Raw genomic sequence first — 19,146 nt, forward strand, 5'->3', positions numbered from 1 at the left:
TCCTCTAACACCAACTGATCATACCTCAGTCTCTCTAACTCGCCCCCAACCCCTCGTCTCTGGCCTGGAACTCCCTCCCCCTTCGTATAGGACAGACCGCCGCTCTCCCCACCATCAAAGCCTGATTAAAATCACACCTTCCCCGACAAAGTCCTCATTTTCCCTACTCTTCTCCCTTCTCCATCGCTTACTTGGATCTGTACTCTCTAAGTACTAGATACCTCACCCTCAGCCCCACAACACTCCCGTCCGTATCCATAATTTTTATTTCTTCACATTAATGTCCGTCTCCCCCCCGGTAGACCGTAAGCTCCTTGTGGGCGGGGAACATGTCTACCAACTCTGTTGCACTTTCCCAAGCGCTCAGCGTAGTGCTCTGCGCACAGTAAGTGCTCAGTAAATGCCACTGATTGATCGATTGACTGGCTGACTACACGGGCAGTGCGTCAGCTATTCTGGGCACTGATCCATTGATGGAATGGTGAGTTTTAGCTGGGTAATCACACGATTCAGTCATAAGTGAACACAGCTGAAGCTCACCATTTGGACTGTAAATATGATGCAGGACTACATGGCCGAGGATACAGACAGAACTATGACTCTAGGATCGATTCTGCTGGAAAACCACTTTCCTGTTTTTTATAGAAGGGGTTATTTTCAAGATAAAATGCTATTTGGACATTTTTGTGCTCAACTGCTATTAAAATGACTAATTCTTTCCACGTACTATTTATCTAGTCGTAATTCATTTTCAGTGGCGGTGTCATTTTCTACCTGAACGTCAAATAACGTTCCATTCAGTAGACTTCACGGAGCAAAAGGAAGTGGGGTATAACAAGCACCGTTACTTGAAATAGCTGTTCGGTGCTATGACATTTTATTTATGCCGAATTAGGGAAGAAATGGGAGTTCTTTCCAGAAGCCAGGTCTTTCATTCCAGTAAGATGTTCAGCTTTAGGATGTTACACAAGCAGGACTGTAGCACATTTTTTCACGTCAAGGAATACATATGTGCACGAAGAAGCGTTTACCTTCTTGCATTCATTTGGGATCTGCTCATTTTTCCCTTGTGTTTGCGGCCTTCTTGAATTTGGAGCAAATTTAGGACAGTTTGATTTTGAAAGCCACCCCAGAGGGAAATGTCATGGAGACATTTTCTTATCAGGGTTTCTTAATATTAGAGAGAGTGTAAGGTGTAACTTAGTTCACCGTGTGGTCAGTGAACACCAATGAGCTAGCGGAATGGTTTCATTGAGGGAAGGTGCTGACATGGCTTCCAGATGGTTAAAAGAGAAAGAATGGCTGGAAAAGAGAAGCAACCCTCACACAGGAATGGGCAGAGTCATTCCAGATAGTTGCTGAAAAATGCCCCATACTTTCTACACCGTAGGTAGAATGACGAAGAACTGTAGATGGGGGGTCTGGGGTGATTTGACAAAATATTTCCCTTCCTCTCCTTCCTTTCAAAACACAAAGACACTGTGCCAGATGGTTCATTGGGTTTTGTACACAGGAAAAAAAAGTCCTGGGCAAGTTTTCTTATTGTCTTTTAATTCATGTTCTTCAGCTGATGCTCAGCCAATTTTTAGAATGTAATGATAGAAACAACCCTAATGGTTGCTAACTGAATTGCATGATGCATACAAAGATTTTTGTCTAAATTTAATAATCTATAGTAATTTTATTAACATGCCTGGTTATTTAACAAATTTAATTCTATGCTTATAAACTTTGGCCAGGGGTGGGGGGAGGTCAAATAAAATGATGCAGTTGCATTTTAGCCAACATTGGTTAGTACATTTTGTATTTAATTATGCATGTTTTTATTTCCATCAAGATCCACTTTTGATCTGGAGCAGTTCCAGCAATACGTACATTTTGTTTGTAACTAAGAGATTTGACTACATCTGTCTACCCACTGAGCAGGGCAAGATGCTTTTTGGTTGCCACTGATCATAGAGAAGCAGCGTGGCTCAGTGGAAAGAGCACGGATTTAGGAGTCAGAGGTCATGGGTTCTAATCCCGGCTCCGCCCCCTGTCAGCTGTGTGTCTTTGGGCAAGTCACTTCACTTCTCGTGCCTTGCTTACTTCATCTGTAAAATGGGGATTAAGCCTCACGTGGGACAACCTGATTACTCTGTATCTACCCCAGTGCTTAGAACAGTGCTCGGCCCATAGTAAGCGCTTAACAAATACCAACATCATTATTATTATTGTTAATATGCCTTCAAACCAACAGACCGTGCACGGTCAACGGAATCAACTGATGTAAGTCTGCCTAGCAAACCAGTTGTCCTTCAATTTTTCAGCCAATTTTTCCTTAAAGGGAGTGACCACTCTTCTGTTAAAAGTCTACCCCGTAATTGTAGTGTGGTTGCTGGCCAAGAAAAGCAACAAAGAAAGGGCTCTTGTTTTTGTTCCTGAGGTGATTTTAGGGGAAATATATGAAAACACGCCATACTCCAGATTAATAATGACTTTTTCCTATTCTAAACACGAATGAAGTTCGGTGTTCCCAGACTTTCTATTTTAGAAATTGGAGCGGTCAGTGGTGCCCATTGATGCTTCCTGTGTGCAGAGCACTGTACTAAGTGCTTGGGAAAGTACAGTACAGGGGAGCTGATAGAAAAGATCCCCGCCAGACTGTAAGCCCGTCAAACAGCAGGGACTGTCTCTATCTGTTGCTGACTTGTTCATTCCAAGCGCTTAGTACAGTGCTCTGCACATAGTAAGCGCTCAATAAATACTATTGAATGAATGAAAGGACCCTAGAGTCTATGGGGGCGGTGTGGTGGGGTGGAGACAGACAATTAAAACTAAGACCCAGAGAAGTGAAGTGACTTGCCCAAGGTCACACAGCTGACAAGTGGCAGAGCCGGGATTAGAACCCACGACCTCTGACTCCCCAGCCTGGGCTCTTTCCACTGAGCCACGCTGCTGCACCCCTTTCAGAACTCCCCAGTAGTAGTAGGAACGTTTATTGAGTACCCGCTTGGGGCGGTGCGCTGGACGAGGCACTTGGAATGTACCAAATAATGAAGTTAAATACTCCTTGCCCACAAGGAGTTTACACTCTAATCGGGAAGATAAACATAACACTTTACAACTCGAGTGACCAAAATAAATCAATCATACATGAGTCCTAAGGAGGGTGTAAATAAGCCCATAAGTCTTAGAGCTGAGTGAGGGGATGATATAACAATAATAATAATAATAATTGTGGTGTCTGTCAAGCGCTTACTCTGTGTCAAGCACTGTACTAAGGGCTCGGGTGGATCCAAGCAAATCGGGTTGGACACAGTCCCTGCCCGTCATGGGGCTCACAGTCTCGATCCCCATTTTGCGGATGAGGGAACTGAGGCACAGAAAAGCAAAGTGACTCGCCCAAGGCCATACAGCAGACGAGTGGTGGAGCCGGGATTAGAACCAGTGACCTTCTGCCTCCCGGGCCCATCGGGAAATTAAGTGGGGGAGACGTGAAGGAGGAAGTGGGATTTTAGGAGGGTTCTGAAAGTTGGGAGAGGTGTGTTCGGTCTGATGTGGGGAGGGAGTTCGTTCCAAGCCGGTGGAACAGCGTGAGCGAGATCCAGCTAGAAGGTTAGCTTGGGAGGAACGCAGACAGTCACTGGGGGGATAGTGGGGGCAGAGAGCAAATAAAGTCCCACCAGATGGCGGAGAGCCTTGAAGCCCGGCATCCCAACCCTCCAGTTTGTGGAAGATCTCATTAAAATTGAATGTTCTTTAGAGTCCACAAGCAATGACCCAACTCCTTCAGTGAGGTCATTCCATCTGGGTCCCTCCTCTGAAAGAGGGCAGCTCTGCCTCAATTTGATACGTTCGACCACTGAGAAACTCCTGGTCAGAGAAGCTGATGTACTGGCGGAATTGTTCAAAGACGTCCTACTCCGTTTTCACGGGTGCAGCACGGCAGAGATTGTCTTTCAGAGGCATTCACACACATGGATGGAATTTCATCGTCATTCAATTAGAAGAGCAGCAGTTAAGCTGTTTAACCTCACCTGACTCCAACTTTCTTAACTACCCAAATAAGTCAGAAAAGGGTTGCAAACAGGAGCAAGGCAGGAAAAGAGGAAGATGGACCATTATTTTACATTAATTCTAAGGAGCCAGCTACTAATGAAAGATTGATCATGGCTATTTTTTGGCTCTGAACCCTTAGTGGAAGACTTTTGCAGTTTTGGGATTTTTGTATAAAAAAAGTAAATATCAAGGAAGGCACCAAGCAGAGCAGAGAATTCTGGAAAAGAATAGACTGTTACCTGAGGCTAAGCAGGACCCCTAATAATAATGGTATTAAGATACACGCCAAGTATCGTACTGAATTCTGGAGTAAGTGCAAGTTAATCAGGTTGGCACAGTCCCCGTCCCACACGGTGGCTTCCAATCTAAGTAGGAGGGAGAACAGATTTAATCCCCATTTGACCCGTGAGGAAACCGAGGCCCAGAGAAGTTAACTGACTTCCCCAAGATCACACAGGAGGGTTGTGGCAGAGCTGGGATTATGGCCCTAGTCCTCGGACCGCCCCCAGGCCTGTGCCCTTTCCACTAGGCTACTTTTCTTTGGGGATCCCATTTAAGGAAGTTGGAGTGTCCCTTCCAGGAAGGAGGGACAAAGGGGAAACAGAGGCGGATGGACGAATGGGAAAGGAAGGAGCAAGATACGATAAGGATGAAGAATTGTATCAAAAAGCCCACGTGGGGACTCAATGCGCCGTCTCTCTCAGGCACGGCTTTGTAAGTCTGCACCCTCCTGGAAAGACTAGCCCTGGTCGCCACACACAGCCCACCCACCTGCCAGGGCAGGCAAGTGGAGATTCTGGGTGCCGGCCTGTCTCCCACAGTGCCATCTGGACATCGGGCGGCCGCTGCGGCGCCAGGGACCCTCAGGAATCGTCGGTTGTTATTACGGGGCCTATAATAACAACTGACCATTCATTCATTCAGTCGTACTTACTGAGTGCTTACTGTGTGCAGATCAGGTCTGATGAGGACAATGAGGCCCGAGATTACACAGCGGGTCAGTGGCAGTGCTGGGATTAGAACCCAACTCTCCTGACTCCCAGCCCCAAGGTCTTTCCACTCTCTCAAAAGAACTACTAATAAAAGTTAGGCCTGAAATTGCCTAGAAATCAACTGTATAACACATGCAGGTAACTGGAAGTGCTGTGCAGAAATTACAAACATTTCATGCGAAGCCACATGCTTGTTACACCTGGCTGTCACTTGGAGAAAATCTGAGTGGAGACAACTGCTGTTGACCATCCTTTCAAATTTCTCCATTTCTCCATGAATGTGGGACACATCACTCATTTTACCAGAGACAGAATCATATTTTATTCTCTTTCATCTTTCATTTCCCTCTCCTCCTATTCATCCAGCCAGCCACACTGTCACCTGCCAGATAAATATGGAGCAGAAGCCCATTTTCCCTGCAGGACTGAAGCTGGGCTGTTGGTTGTTTGTAATCAAAGCTGTGGGAAATGAGAAAATCTCTCCCTCCGAAAACTATCTAGCTACCGTTTTGTTTGTTTTTAATGGTGTTTGTTAAGTGCTTACCGTTCAAAGAGCTGGGGAAGGTACGCGTCAATTAGGTCGGACGCGGTCCCTGTCCTGCAGGGGGCTCACGGTATAAGTAGCAGGGAGAACAGGTATCCCCATTTCCAGTTAAGGAAACTGAGGCCCAGAGAGGTGAAGTGACTTGCCCAAGGTCACACAGCAAGCAATTGGCAGAACTGGGATTAGAATCCAGGTCCTCTGACTCCCAGGCCTGTGCCCTTTCCACTAGGCCACGCTACTCGGTAGACAATTAACCTCCCTCTACAAGTCCAATTCATTTCACATTTTTATTTTTGTTGGGGAGTCCCATTAGCCTAAGCCCCCACCAGGAATGGCCTTGCCAGTCCTTCCCTTCTTAATCAATCGATTGATCGATGGTATTTATTGAGCACTTACCATAAGCAGAGCACTATACTAAGCAGTTGGGAGAGTAGATTACACCGGAATTAGTGGACACATTCCCTGCCCATAATGAGCTTACAGTCTAGACGGGGAGACAGATATTAATATAACTAAGCAAATGTTGTGGGGTCGGGTATGGGGAAGATATCAAATGTCCAACGGTCACAGATCCAAATGCATAGACTACCCAGAAGGGAGAACGAGCCAGGGGAAAAGGGCTTAATCGGGGAAGACCCCTTGGAGGAGATGTGATCTTAACAATGATTTGAAGGTGGGGAGGGAGTTCCAGGCCAGGGGGAGGATGTGGGAAAGCGGTCATCGGGGAGACAGGTGAGATCGGGGCACGGTGAGTAAGCTGGCTCTAGAGGAGCATATTGTGTGGGCTGGGCCGGAATAGAAGATTAATGAGGTGAGGGAGGATGGGGCGAGCTGATTGAGTGCTCTAAAGCCGATGGTGAGGAGTTTCTGTTTGATGTCCAGGTGGCTGGGCAGTGGAGGTTCTCGAGGAGCGGGGAGACAGACTGAATGGGTTTTTTTTTAGAAAAATGATCCAGGCAGCAGAGTGATGTATGGATCAGAGTGGGGAGAGACGGGGAGGTCAGCGAGGAGGCAGATGCAGGAGTCAAGCCGGGATAGGATAAGTGCTTGGGTCGGCATGGTAACAGGTTGGGTGGAGCGAAAAGGTGGATTTTAGCAATGATGTGCAGGTAGAACCAACAGGATTCGATGACAGATTGAATACGTGGGTGGAATGAGAGAAACGAGTTAAGGTTACGGCTTGTGAGATGAGGAGGGTAGTGGTATTGTCTACAGTACAATACAGTGCAGTACAAGGGAAGCAGCGTGGCTCAGTGGAAAGAGCCCGGGCTTGGGAGTCAGAGGTCGTGAGTTCGAATCGCAGCTCTGCCACTTGTCAGCTGGGTGACTGTGGGCAAGTCACTTCACTTCTCTGTGCCTGTTCCCTCATCTGCAAAATGGGGATGAAGACTGTGAGCCTCACGTGGGACAACCTGATGACCCTGTATCTACCCCAGCGCTTAGAACAGTGCTCTGCACATAGTAAGCACTTAACAAATATCAACATTATTATTACAGTAGGGGAAAGGGGGGAGGACAGGGTTTGGGTGGGAAGATGAGGAGTTCAGTTTTGGACATGATTAGTTTGAGGTGCCATCCAGGTAAAAATGTCCTGAAGGCAGGTGGAAATGTGAGATTGCAGGGAAGGAGAGAGGTTGGGGCTGGGGATATAGATTTGGGAATCATCTACTGTGGTGCTGAAGAAAGAAAAAAAAAATCATCCTCTTTGAAGTCATTCCTACTGGAATGGCCATCCCAACATCGGAGAAGCAGCGTGGCGCAGTGGAAAGAGCACGGGCTTTGGAGTCAGGGCTCATGAGTTCGAATCCCAGCTCTGCCACTTGTCAGCTATGTGACTGTGGGCGAGTCACTTAACTTCTCTGTGCCTCAGTTCCCTCATCTGTAAAATGGGGATTAAGACTGTGAGCCCCACGTGGGACAACCTGATTTCCCTGTGTTTACCCCAGCGCTTAGAACAGTGCTCGGCACATAGTAAGCGCTTAACAAATACCAACATTATTATTATTATTTTACTGGAACCCCGCTGCCGACTGTTCCAGCTTCCTTTCACCTCTGTCTGTGTGATGGTGTATCCCCATTTTGATTGTAAGCTCCAAGTGGTCTCCCCATCAAGACTGTAAACTCATTCTGGGCAGGGAAATTGGCTGCTAATTCTCGCAAGTATTCTCACAAGTTCTTAGTACAGTGCTCTGCACATAGTGAGCGCTCAATAAATACCATTGATTGATTGATGTGGGACCGGGACCAGGTCTCTTTACCTTGTAATTAGCCTAGTGCTTAGTCCGATGCTTCATGAATAATAAACACGTAATAATAAATATTATTGCTACATATCCTTGCTGCTTCTTCTCCAGTATCACCCCCTTTGCTCTACTGTATTGCAAAAACCCTTTGTCAACTCACATCTGCGATACAGTATCCTAATTAACTCATCGTTCAAGTCAGAAAGATGGGCAGGAAAGTGAGAAGATTCATTCATTCATACATTCATTCAATCGTCTTTATTGAGTGCTTACTGTGTGCAGAGCACTGTACTAAGCACTTGGAAAGTTCAATTCAGCGATAAAGAGAGACAATCCCTACCCACAGTGGGTTTACAGTCTAGAAGGGGGGCGGGGGGAGACAGACATCCAAACAAGTAAACAGGCAACAAAATAGCTTCAATATTAATAAATAGAATTATAGAAGATGAGGTTGCACTCGAAGGAAAGGGCAAATACACAAGACCGTTAAGGAATATGGAAGTCTGAAGAATCCGGTGCATTCCCGTTAGTTTTGCAAATCTCTGGTTCTCACATCTTTAAGGTGGGGCTAACCGACTCCTGCATCCCGTCTTCACAGAGATGTTGCTGCAGTGCAACATTTCAAGGTCAGAAAGAAAACTCTTTATCAAAAGATTCTTTGATGATTTAAAGTCTTGCTCTTTCTTGTTGGCATCACAAATACCGAACTAAGACAAAGATGACAGAAATGGGAGTTTACGTTTTTCAAGCACATTAAGATGCTCAGCACATTAAGATGCTCACAGATGAAAGATTCTATATAAATGCAAAACATCGTTATCGTTAGAATGCATATGTAAACGTGCTGTCAGTGATTCCGAAGCAAATTCCCCACTGAAAATATGATAAAAAGAAAGGTTCTCATAAAAACTTACTTTGTGGATATACAAAGCTTTAAAAATAGCCGTGTAAAATATATTTTTTAGAATAACCTAGAAAATATTCTGTTTAGCGTCACATTTTGAAGCAAAATTTTCTACTGATGATAACACGTTTTGTAAGTCACATAATCTATTTAGAACAACGCACTAGGATATTATTAATAATAATGAGAAGAATAACAGTAATTGCGGCATTTGTTAAGCACCTATATCTGTCAAGCACTGTTCTAAACGCTGGGGTAGATTACAAGTTAATCAAGCTGGACACAGTCCCTGACCCACCTGGGGCTCACAGTCTAAGTAGGAGGGAGCAGAGGCGTTGAAAAACCCCATTTTACAGATGAGGAGACACAGAGAAGTTAAGTGACTTGCCTAAGATCACCCGGCAGTCATGATATAGGTACATATTTATTATTCTATTTATTTTATTGATGATGTGTATATATCGATAATTCTATTTCTTTATATCGATGCTATCAATGCCTGTTTCCTCGTTTTAGACCGTGAGCCCGTTGGGTAAGGATTGTCTCTGTTGCTGAACTGTACTTTCCAAGCGCTTAGTACAGTGCTCTGGACACAGTAAGCGCTCCAAAAATACGATCGAATGACCGAGCCCAGATCCTGTGACTCCTAAGCCTGTATTCTTTCCACGAGGCCACACTCCCACTACACAATGGCAGAAAGGTATAAAAGGCAGCCCGGCACTGTTCTAAGCGCTGGGGGAAGATACAGGGTAATCAAGTTGTCCCACGTGAGGCTCACAGTCTTCATCCCCATTTTCCAGATGAGGTAACTGAGGCCCAGAGAAGTGAAGTGACTTGCCCACAGTCACCCAGCTGCCAAGTGGCAGAGCCGGGATTCGAACCCATGACCTCTGACTCCCAAGCCCGGGTTCTTTCCACTGAGCCACGCTGGATAATAATAATAATGTTGGTATTTGTTAAGCGCTTACTATGTGCAAAGCACTGTTCTAAGCGCTGGGGGAAACAAGGTGATCAGGTTGTCCCACGTGGGGCTCACAGTTTTAATCCCCATTTTACAGATGAAGGTAACTGAGGCCCAGAGAAGTGAAGTGACTCGGCCACAGTCACCCAGCTGCCAAGAGTCAGCATGACCTCTGACTCTCAAGCCCGGGCTCTTTCCACTGAGCCACCCTGCTGGATCTATCCCAGCGGTTAGAACAGTGCACATAGTTAGTGCTTTGAGGAACAGCAGCATCCTTATGATTCTCGTTACTCCTTCTGCCAGCGGGCAACGAAAAGCCACCTGGCTCTGCGCCTCGCCTCGCCTCGCCTCGCCTCGCCTCGCCTCGCCTCGCCTCGCCTCGCCTCGCCTCGCCTCGCCTCGCCTCGCCTCGCCTCGCCTCGCCTCGCCTCGCCTCGCCTCTCGGGCTTTCCCATTCCCGGCCCGTTAAACCTTCCCGGGCGCCGAGGACTACAACTCCCAGCACGCCCCGCTCCGCGCCCCGCCTCTTTAACCTCCCCGCGCTGCCGCCGCGCTGCCTGCCGGGACTTGTAGTTCCCTCCGAAAGAGCCTCGTTCCGGGGCCCCCTCTAGATGGCGGAGCGCTCGGGTTCCCCGCCTTCTCGGGTCGGCGCGGGGCGTCCCGCCGTTGCCATGGAGACGGCCCGCGGCCCGCCGGAGCATCCTTTGGGAAAGAGCGCGGCGGCCGGGGGGGCAGCCATGGAGGAAAAGGAGGAGAAGGAAGAGAAGGAGGAGGAGGAAGAGAAGGAGGAGGAGGAAGAGAAGGAGGAGAAGGAAGAGAAGGAGGAGGAGAAGGAAGAGAAGGAGGAGAAGGAAGAGAAGGAGGAGAAGGAAGAGGAGGAGGAGGAGGAGGAAGAGGAAGAGGAGGAGGAGAAGGAGGAGGAGGAGAAGAAGGAGGAGCAGATCTTCAGCCTGGGGGAATCTGTCGTAGGGCCCGTGGATCTGATGGCACGCAAGGGGACCCTCACCCTCCGCTCACAGTACATGCCCTACGGAAAAAAGGTCTTGGTGGGCGATTGGTAAGAGAGAGAGGGAGAGAGAAAGGGATCGGGGCCGGTAGGACGGAGCCGTTCATCCGTTCAGTCGTATTTATCGGCTCAGTGGAAGGAGCCCGGGCTTGGGAGTCAGAGGTCATGGGTTCGAATCCCGGCTCTGCCACTTGGCAGCTGGGTGACTGTGGCCGAGTCACTTCACTTCTCAGTGACCTCATCTGGAAAAATGGGGATTAACTGTGAGAAGTGAAGTGACTCGGCCACAGTGACCTCATCTGGAAAATGGGGATTAACTGTGAGCCTCACGTGGGACGACCTGATTACCCCTGGATCTACCCCCAGCGCTTAGAACAGTGCTCAGCGTGGCTCAGTGGAAAGAGCCCGGGTTTGGGAGTCAGAGTTCATGGGTTCGAATCCCGGCTCGGTCACTTGGCGGCTTTGTGACTGTGGACAAGTCACTTAACTTCTCGGTGCCTCAGTTCCCTCATCTGTAAAATGGGGATTAACTGTGAGCCTCACGTGGGACGACCTGATTACCCTGTATCTACCCCAGCGCTTAGAACAGTGCTCTGCACATAGTAAGCGCTTAACAAATATCAACATTATTATTATTGAGCGCTCACTGGGTGCAGAGCGCTCTACTAAACCCTTCCCGCCCCCACCGTCTCGCCTGCCCTTTGGGTGTGCCTCCTCTGACGCGTGGTTAAAAACTCAACTGTGTTTCCGCTAATCAGAGAGGATAATAATAATAATTATGGGATTTGTTAAGCGCTTGCTGTGTTGCCAGGCGCTGTACTAAGCACTGGGGTGGATAGCTGTGGATAGCTGTCTGACTTTGGGCAAGTCACTTCACTTCTCTGTGCCTCAGTTGCCTCATCTGTAAAATGGGGATGATGACGGTGAGCCCCACGTGGGACAACCTGATCACCTTGTACCTCCCCCTGCACCTAGAACAGTGCTTGGCACATAGTAAGCCCTTAACGAATACCGTCATTATTGTTGTTATACGAGGAAATCGGGTTGCACGCAGTCCCTGGCCCACGTGGAGCTCACGGTCACCATCCCCATTTTCCAGATGAAGGAACTGAGGCCCGGAGAAGTGAAGCGACTCACCGAAGGTCACACGGCAGACAAGTGGAGGAGTAGGGATTGGAAACCATGACCCTCTGACTCTCAGGCCCGTGCTCTATAACCCTGGAGTCCTAGAGCAGCTTTCCCTTGGAAATTTCAATGCGCGTTCACCCGGAGTATCTCCCTCTCTAGCCTCCTGGGTGTAATGACAATCAGTTGGATTTCTTGAGTGCTTTCTGGGTACAGAGCGCTGTACTGCTTCTTGGAGAAGCAGCATGGCGTAGCCCATAGAGCCCGGGCCTGCGAGTCAGAAGATCATGGGTTCTGATCCCAGCTCCTCCACTTGTCTGCTGTGTGACCTTGAGCGAGTCACTTCACTTCTCTGGGCTTCAGAGAGCTCATCTGTAAAATGGGGATTGAGACCGTGAGCCCCACGTGGGACAGGCACTGTATCCAACTCAATTTGCTTGTATCCACCCCAGCACTTAGTACAATGGCTGGCACATAGTAAGTGCCTAACAAATACCATCATTATTATTATTAGTGGATAGAGTCAGAAAGTCATGGGTTCTGATCCCAGCTCTGCCACTTGTCTGCTGTGTCACCTTGGGTGAGTCACTTGACTTCTCTGGGCTTCAGTTACCTCATCTGGAAAAGGCGAATCGAGACTGTGGGCCCCACGCGGGGCAGAGACTGTGTCCGACCCGATTTGCTTGTATCCACCCCAGAGCTTAGTACAGTGTCCGGCACATAGGAAGCGCTTAGCAAAAACCATTATTATTATTATTATTATTATTACCAAAAGCTTGGGAGAGTGCAATAAAACAGAGCTGGTAGACACGTTCCCTGCCCAAAAAAGCAGAGTGGTGAAAAGCCCCAGTCTCTTATCAGTCTCTTGTTCTTTGGCGCTATCCATTTTCTCACGCTAGCCTTATTCTCTCCAGCCCCCCCCCCCCTTACTCTCTCCAGCCCCCCACTTTTGAAATGGGCTGTGAAAGGCTTTGGGCTTGGAGGGCTGGGGTAGGGGAATCAGGGAATCTTTTTCCATTCCAGCGCCAATTCTCTACATCTGACCTCTGGCAAGTTAATGTCTCTTCGTGACCCAGCTACTTCCCGAAGGAATGAGGATAGCCATTCATACCCCCAACAGCTAATATCGGTGCTTGGATATTTTTCCCTGGCTTGTTACCGCAGACCGGCTGAAGCTAATGGCCTCCTGTCAGCTGCAGATTTACTCAACGGCAGCACCCTGAAAGAACAGCACGGCCAGGGCCGGGGAGGATATTTGGGTAGGCGGCAGAGGAGGGTCAGCCTCTGAAGGGAATTCCACGTTGGGGATGTGGTGGAAGGGAGCTCCCACAAAGACTGAGCTGCAGCGCGAGAGATGGTTAAATTTGGGGGGCAGTGCAATAGGGTTTCTGTTGCAGTGCATCCCCCGGGACGAGGAGAGCAGGGAGGTTAGAGAGCAATTACAGTCAAGGGAGAAAGCAGATGTTCTTTCCCATCAATAGAGGGATCCTTATTTTACCTCCATCCCATCTGCCTCTGTGGAAAATGTGTTCCCTACTCAGGCATGGGAGAGTGGTTTTTTTATTGTTTTTTGAAAGCAAACCTAGTGGCCTAGACTCTAATTTTCTTTACTCTGTTCTATCGCAGTAACTTCTTTGTTTTCAGGGAGTAACTTTACTGCCGCTCTATCATTCCCTTTCAAAGATACTTCTCAATTCACCCTTTAAACGAAACTTCTGAAATGTCAAGTGCTTCCTTCTCTCCTGTGATCTCCCATAGAGGTAGGTCATTATATCTGTTTTACAGATGAGAAAATGGAGGCAGAGTGCTCTGTACACAGTAAGGGCCAAATCGATACTGTGAGTACTACTATTAGAATTTAAGAATTCCCCCTCCTTAGAGTCCTTCAGAATCCAATGTTTAGTCAGCTGGAGCGCACTGCTGTTCCGTGCCTTGTTTCACTGATAATGTGAGTTAATGAATCTGGACTATCTCCCGCCTTCCTCCCTTGTTGTATATCTGCAAAGGAACAACTTCCCAACAGAGTAAGTTATTTTAGTCTTTTAAAGATAGGCTAGTATACTAATTTAGCATTTGTAAATTTTGCCAGTGTTATGTTAGTCCCGACAAATACATACAGAAAAGAAGGGTGGGCGGGGGAAGATATCTATTTTTTCCAGGATAGTCTTGCTATTTTGTGGCTGTTGTTGCTTCTCTCGAACAATCGGTAGTATTTATTGAGCGGTTACTCAGTGGCGTGGCTCAGTGGAAAGAGCCCGGGCTTGGGAGTCAGAGGTCGTGGGTTCTAATCCAGGCTCTGCCATTTGTCAGCTGTGTGACTTCGGGCAAGTCACTTAACTTCTCTGAGCCTCAGTTACCTCATCTGTAAAATGGGGATTAAGACTGTGAGCCCCACGTGGGACAACCTGATCACCCTGTATTCCCCCTCGCCCCAGCGCTTAGAACTGTGCTGGGCACATAGTAAGTGCTTAACAAATGGTGTCATCATTGTTATTTTTATTATAGAGCACTGTACTAAGTGTTTGGGAGAGTAAAAAATAATTAATTGGTAAATATGGTCCCTGATCCCAGGAAGCTTACAGTGTAGCCTTTCTTTTGGGGATGCTTGGTAAATTCTAGGTGATGGATAAGTGTAGATGGGAAGACTTGATTCTCCAGTTCCCCCCCGCCCCCCTCAGGCATGTTATGTGGCTCCAAGCAATTGCCCTCTGCCATTGAGTCGTCTTCGACACATAGCGACACCATGGACACATCTCTCCCAGAACGCCCTATTCTCTATCTGCAATTGTTGGTAGTGTATCCAGAGAGTTTTCTTGGCAAAAATACAGAAATGGTTTACCACTGCCTCCTTCCGTGTGGTAAACTTGAGTCTTCGCCCTTGATTCTCTCCCATGCCGCTGGCCCCCAGCACGGATGAGTTTTGACTTGTAGCAGATTGCCTTCCACTCGCTAGCCGCTGCCCAAGCTAGGAATGGAACAGATATGCCTCTGCCTGACTCTCCCTCCTGTAGTCGAGACCGGTAGAGTACTGGGAACTCTCCAGATGTGACCCTGAGAGGGGGCTCCAAGCAATAAATAGTGCTTATTGAAGGCCTGTTGTATGCAGAGCACTCCAATAAGTGCTTGAGAAAGTACAGTGGAATTAGACTTGATCCCTGTCTTCAAGGAGTTTAACACCAAGCCTGGGAGCCTGGTGGGTCCAAACTGATTTTCTTGTATCAACCACAGTGCTTGGCACAAAGAAAGCGCTTAATAAATGCCATCATCTTCAGAAGAAGTAATAGAGTTTAGAAATAGGTGCATCAGGGCTTCAGGGTGTAGGGGTACACCAGTGTTTAGATTATGCAGGAGTAGTCAAGGGGCAGTAGGGGAGTGAAATGGGGTGGAGAGATGAGAGAGTAATCGGGAAACGCCTCCTAGAGGGAGTGGGATTTCAGAAGGGCTTTGAAAATCGGGAGTGGCCTCCTGGATGTGAAGTGGTGAGAAAGACTAGAGGAGAGGAGCAAGGAGACCTAGCGAGGAGAGAGCCCATCGAGGGCCTTAAAGCTGAAGGCTTTGTGGGTCTTCCCATCTACTCTTATCCATCGCCTAGAATTTACCAAGCATCCCAAAAAGAAAGGCTACACTGTAAGCTTCCTGGGGTCAGGGACCATATCTACCAATTAATTATTTTGTACTCTCCCAAACACTGAGTACAGTGCTCTACAATAGTAATAATAATAATGACGGCATTTGTTAAATGCCACGTCACGAGTTTCTGATTGACGTGGAGTGGAATGGGCAACCACTAGGGGTTTTTGAGGAGTGGCGAAATGGGCCAAAAATGATGTTTTCGAAAAATGATCTGGACAGCAGAGTGAAGTATTGACTGAAGAATGGGGTTAGAAAGATCTGCGGGGAGGCCGGTGCAGTAGTGCTCTGCACACAGTACGCGCTCAATAAATACGATAGACTGAATGAATGGGATATGGCAAGCGCTTGGATGTGGATGATCTGTAAGAAGCGTAAAGAAATGAGCCGACTTCTTGTATTTTTACTTCCATATTGTTTTGATGTCTGTCTTCCCCCTTCTAGACTGTAAGCCTGGGGTGGGTAGGGATTGTCTCTCTTTATTGCTGAATTGTACCTTCCAAGCGCTTAGTACAGTGCTCTTCCCACAGTAAGCGCTCAATAAATACAGCTGAATGAATGAATGAATGTGCAGTGGCCGTTTGGATGGAAAGAAAGGGGGAGATCTAAAGATGTTATGATAAGACAAACGATGAGATCTGGGGACAGCCTGAATGTGGGAGTTGAGCGAGAGAGAGGTGTCAAGGACAATGCTGAGGTCGTCGGCTTGAGCGATGGGGAGGATGGTGGTGTTGTCAACGGTGAGTGGAAGGTTAGGTGGAGGAGAGGATTTGGGAGGGAAAATGAGTCCAGTTGGTCATTTTGAGATGCCTGAGGGGCGTCGGGGTAGTTATATCCCTCAGGGAGGAGAAGATGCGAGATTGCCAAGAAGGGGAGAGGTCAGGGTTGTGAAGTAGATTTGGGAGTCACCCGCCTAGAGGTGGGAGTCGAAGCCATGAGAGCAGATGAGCTCCCCAAGGGAGTGAGTGAAGGTTCAGAAGAAGAGATCCAGAGCTGAGCCTTGAGAAGCACCCACAGATAGGGTGTAGGAGGTGATGAAAGGAACTGAGAAGTAGTGGCTAGGTAGGAAGAGAATCAGAAGAGTATTGTGTTCATACTCTTTTATACTGCACCTTTTAAATATATTTGTTAAGTGGTTGAGTGTGTTTGTAGTAGTACATTTCTGTCCTATTTGGTTAACTGAATATTTAACCACATGCTTAATTATCATTTGACTTTGACAATGCCTTTTTCATTCGTTCAATCGTATTAAGCGCTTGCTGTATGTAGAACACTGTACTAAGTGCTTGGGAAAATACAATACAACAATAAACAGTGACATTCCCTTTCCTTTTGAGCAGCCAAATAGTGCAATCACAAGCAGTTTCTCACTAAACCTTCCTTACCTGGTCTAAATACATAATACTTTCTCTTTCAGGAGGTGGGCAGCATATGGTAGACTCTGCACAAACACATCCTAGTTGAATTCACACCCTCCTTTAGCACATAAACAGATGCATACATAAATTTCTCTCGTAACAATTGTGTTCGGTACGCTTTTTAGATAAATAGGGGATTAGGAAACATTCTTTCAATGCAGTGCACCTGATAAAACCCAACATGATGCCCGAAGAAACAGTTTTGCTCACACATTATAGGTGAACTGACGGTACCCAAATTTATACACATAGAATAGGCATAAAAATAATAATAATAATTATGTTATTTGTTAAGCACTTACTGTGTGCCAGGCACTGTGCTAAGCACTGGGGTGGGTACAAGCAAATCGGGTTGGATTAGTCCCATATGGGATTCACAGTCTTAATCCCCATTTTAAAGATGAGGTAACCGAGGCACAGAGAAGTGAAGTGACTCGCAGTAAACTCGAGTCTCCGCCCTCGACTCTCTCCCATGCCGCTGCTGCCCAGCACGGGTGAGTTTTGACTTGTAGCAGATTGGCTTCCGCTCGCTAGCCACTGCCCAAGCTAAGAATGGAATGGACAGGCTTCTGCTTGACTCTCCCTCCCGTCGCCGAGGCTGGTAGAAACTGGAAACTCTCCAGGTGTCACCCTGAGAGGGGACCTCGAATAGTGGGTAGAGAGTTATAGTTCCTGCTAATCTCACATGCACTTTTAAATAAGGGGTGCCTATATCGAGGGCCCTTGCGGCTCACAGGGAAGCCGTATTCCCTGGATTGAATCTCTTTAATCAAGCTGAATAGGGAAGAACTTCCTCAGTGCTTTTTTTTCTCCCCGCTTCATTGTGAAGCTGGATAGTAAGCCCCACAATAATGGGATCTTACCTGGAGAAGTTTTCTAATGAGGGTCTACCAGAACACCCTCCCTTTTCATATCTGACAATGACTCTTCCCCCTTCAAAAAAGCACATCTCCAAGAGGCCTTCCCTCACTAAGCCCTCATTTCCTCTTTTCCCATTCCCTTCTGCCTCGCCCTGACTTGCTCCCTTGACTCACCCCCCCCCACCCCCAGAGCACTTATGTCTATATCCATAATTTATTTGTTCATATTAATGTCTGTCTCCCCCTCTAGACTGTAAGCTCGTTGTGGGCAGGGAAGGTGCCTGTTGTTGCGTTGTACCATCCCAAGCATTTACTATGGTGCTCTGCACACAGTAAGTGCTCAACAAATATGATTTTGTTTCCTCCCCTGGCCTTATATGTTGTTTCCTCCCCTGGCCTTATATGATTACTTATGATAATTTTAGGCAAGGAGTCTCCATGGTGACAAATCATACACTGGTCTCCATGGTGACACTTGCGGAGGCAGCCCCAACTTCATTTAATTTACATATTTGAATATTATATGATTTTATCTTCTTGTCTCAACCCAATCCTGGTGTCCGGATCCTATAATATTCTTCCCTTCTTTTTCGAACAGTAGCAAATCGTAAAAAGGGAAGGGAGAAGGAAAATGGGATGTAGAGTATAGGGTACTTGCCAGATATCATTTTTTTCTTTTCTGTTGTTCACGTATAGTTACCTCTAAAGTAGGAATGAATTAGGATTGCAAACCCCCCCCCCCCCCCCCAAAACTTTTCCAGGGTATGATTCAGAGCATAAATACGGTCCTGCTCATTCAAAGACGATTCCAAGAGGCTGTAATTTATCAAAGGATCCTGACAGGAAACTGTGATGTGTCCTTTCTTTTATCTTGTTCTGTTTTCTGATTGAAAACCAAAAGGAATTACAAAAAGTGAACATATCTGGCCCTGTATATTGAGAAGCCGTAAAGAAATGAGAGGAAACTCAGAGGAGGTGAAAAACAAAGGCAAGGTGAGACCAATACAGGAGAATTAAGGAGTTTTTAGTTCATTCATTCATCCAATCGTATTTATTGGGCAGTTACTGTGTGCAGAACACTAAGCGCTTGGAAAGTACAATTCGGCAACAGATAGAGACAATCCCTGCCCAACAATGGGCTCACACTCTAGAAGGGGGGAGACAGACAAGAAAACAAAATTCTAGAGCTATCTATATCTTCAGCTATTAAGAGGCAGAGGCAAGGGGTGGGGACTCTGCACTGTACAGAGGCCATTTTGATAAGGTCTCTGATATGGGTGACATCTTGGACTCTCCCAAGTGGTACCCATCTTGGGAGAGTAGGGAGGCAATTGGCTACTCCTCCCATGTGCTACCATAGCGTAGTGTAGTGGAAAGATCATAGTTCTGGGAGCCAGGAGACCTGGGTTCTAGGCCCATCTT

General features: G+C 47.2%; 1 protein-coding gene and 1 non-coding gene across 2 annotated transcripts in view; one reads left to right on the top strand and one right to left on the bottom strand.

Moving 5' to 3' along the window:
* The first annotated feature begins 10,496 nt into the window (after window positions 1-10,496).
* CX5H9orf135 (chromosome X5 C9orf135 homolog) overlaps window positions 10,497-19,146 on the top strand; it is a 44,341-nt gene continuing 35,691 nt past the window's right edge. The window contains exon 1 of the mRNA XM_029054917.2: window positions 10,497-10,742. Within this exon, the coding sequence (XP_028910750.1) occupies window positions 10,669-10,742 (74 nt within the window). The 5' untranslated portion in view covers window positions 10,497-10,668. The remainder of the gene's footprint in view (window positions 10,743-19,146) is intronic.
* LOC114808306 lies at window positions 14,740-14,877 on the bottom strand. The gene has a single exon (XR_003756152.1). It is a non-coding gene; the product is annotated as a small nucleolar RNA SNORA7 (small nucleolar RNA).

The sequence above is a fragment of the Ornithorhynchus anatinus genome, chromosome X5 (assembly GCF_004115215.2).
Source record: "Ornithorhynchus anatinus isolate Pmale09 chromosome X5, mOrnAna1.pri.v4, whole genome shotgun sequence".
Lineage (NCBI taxonomy): Eukaryota > Metazoa > Chordata > Mammalia > Monotremata > Ornithorhynchidae > Ornithorhynchus > Ornithorhynchus anatinus.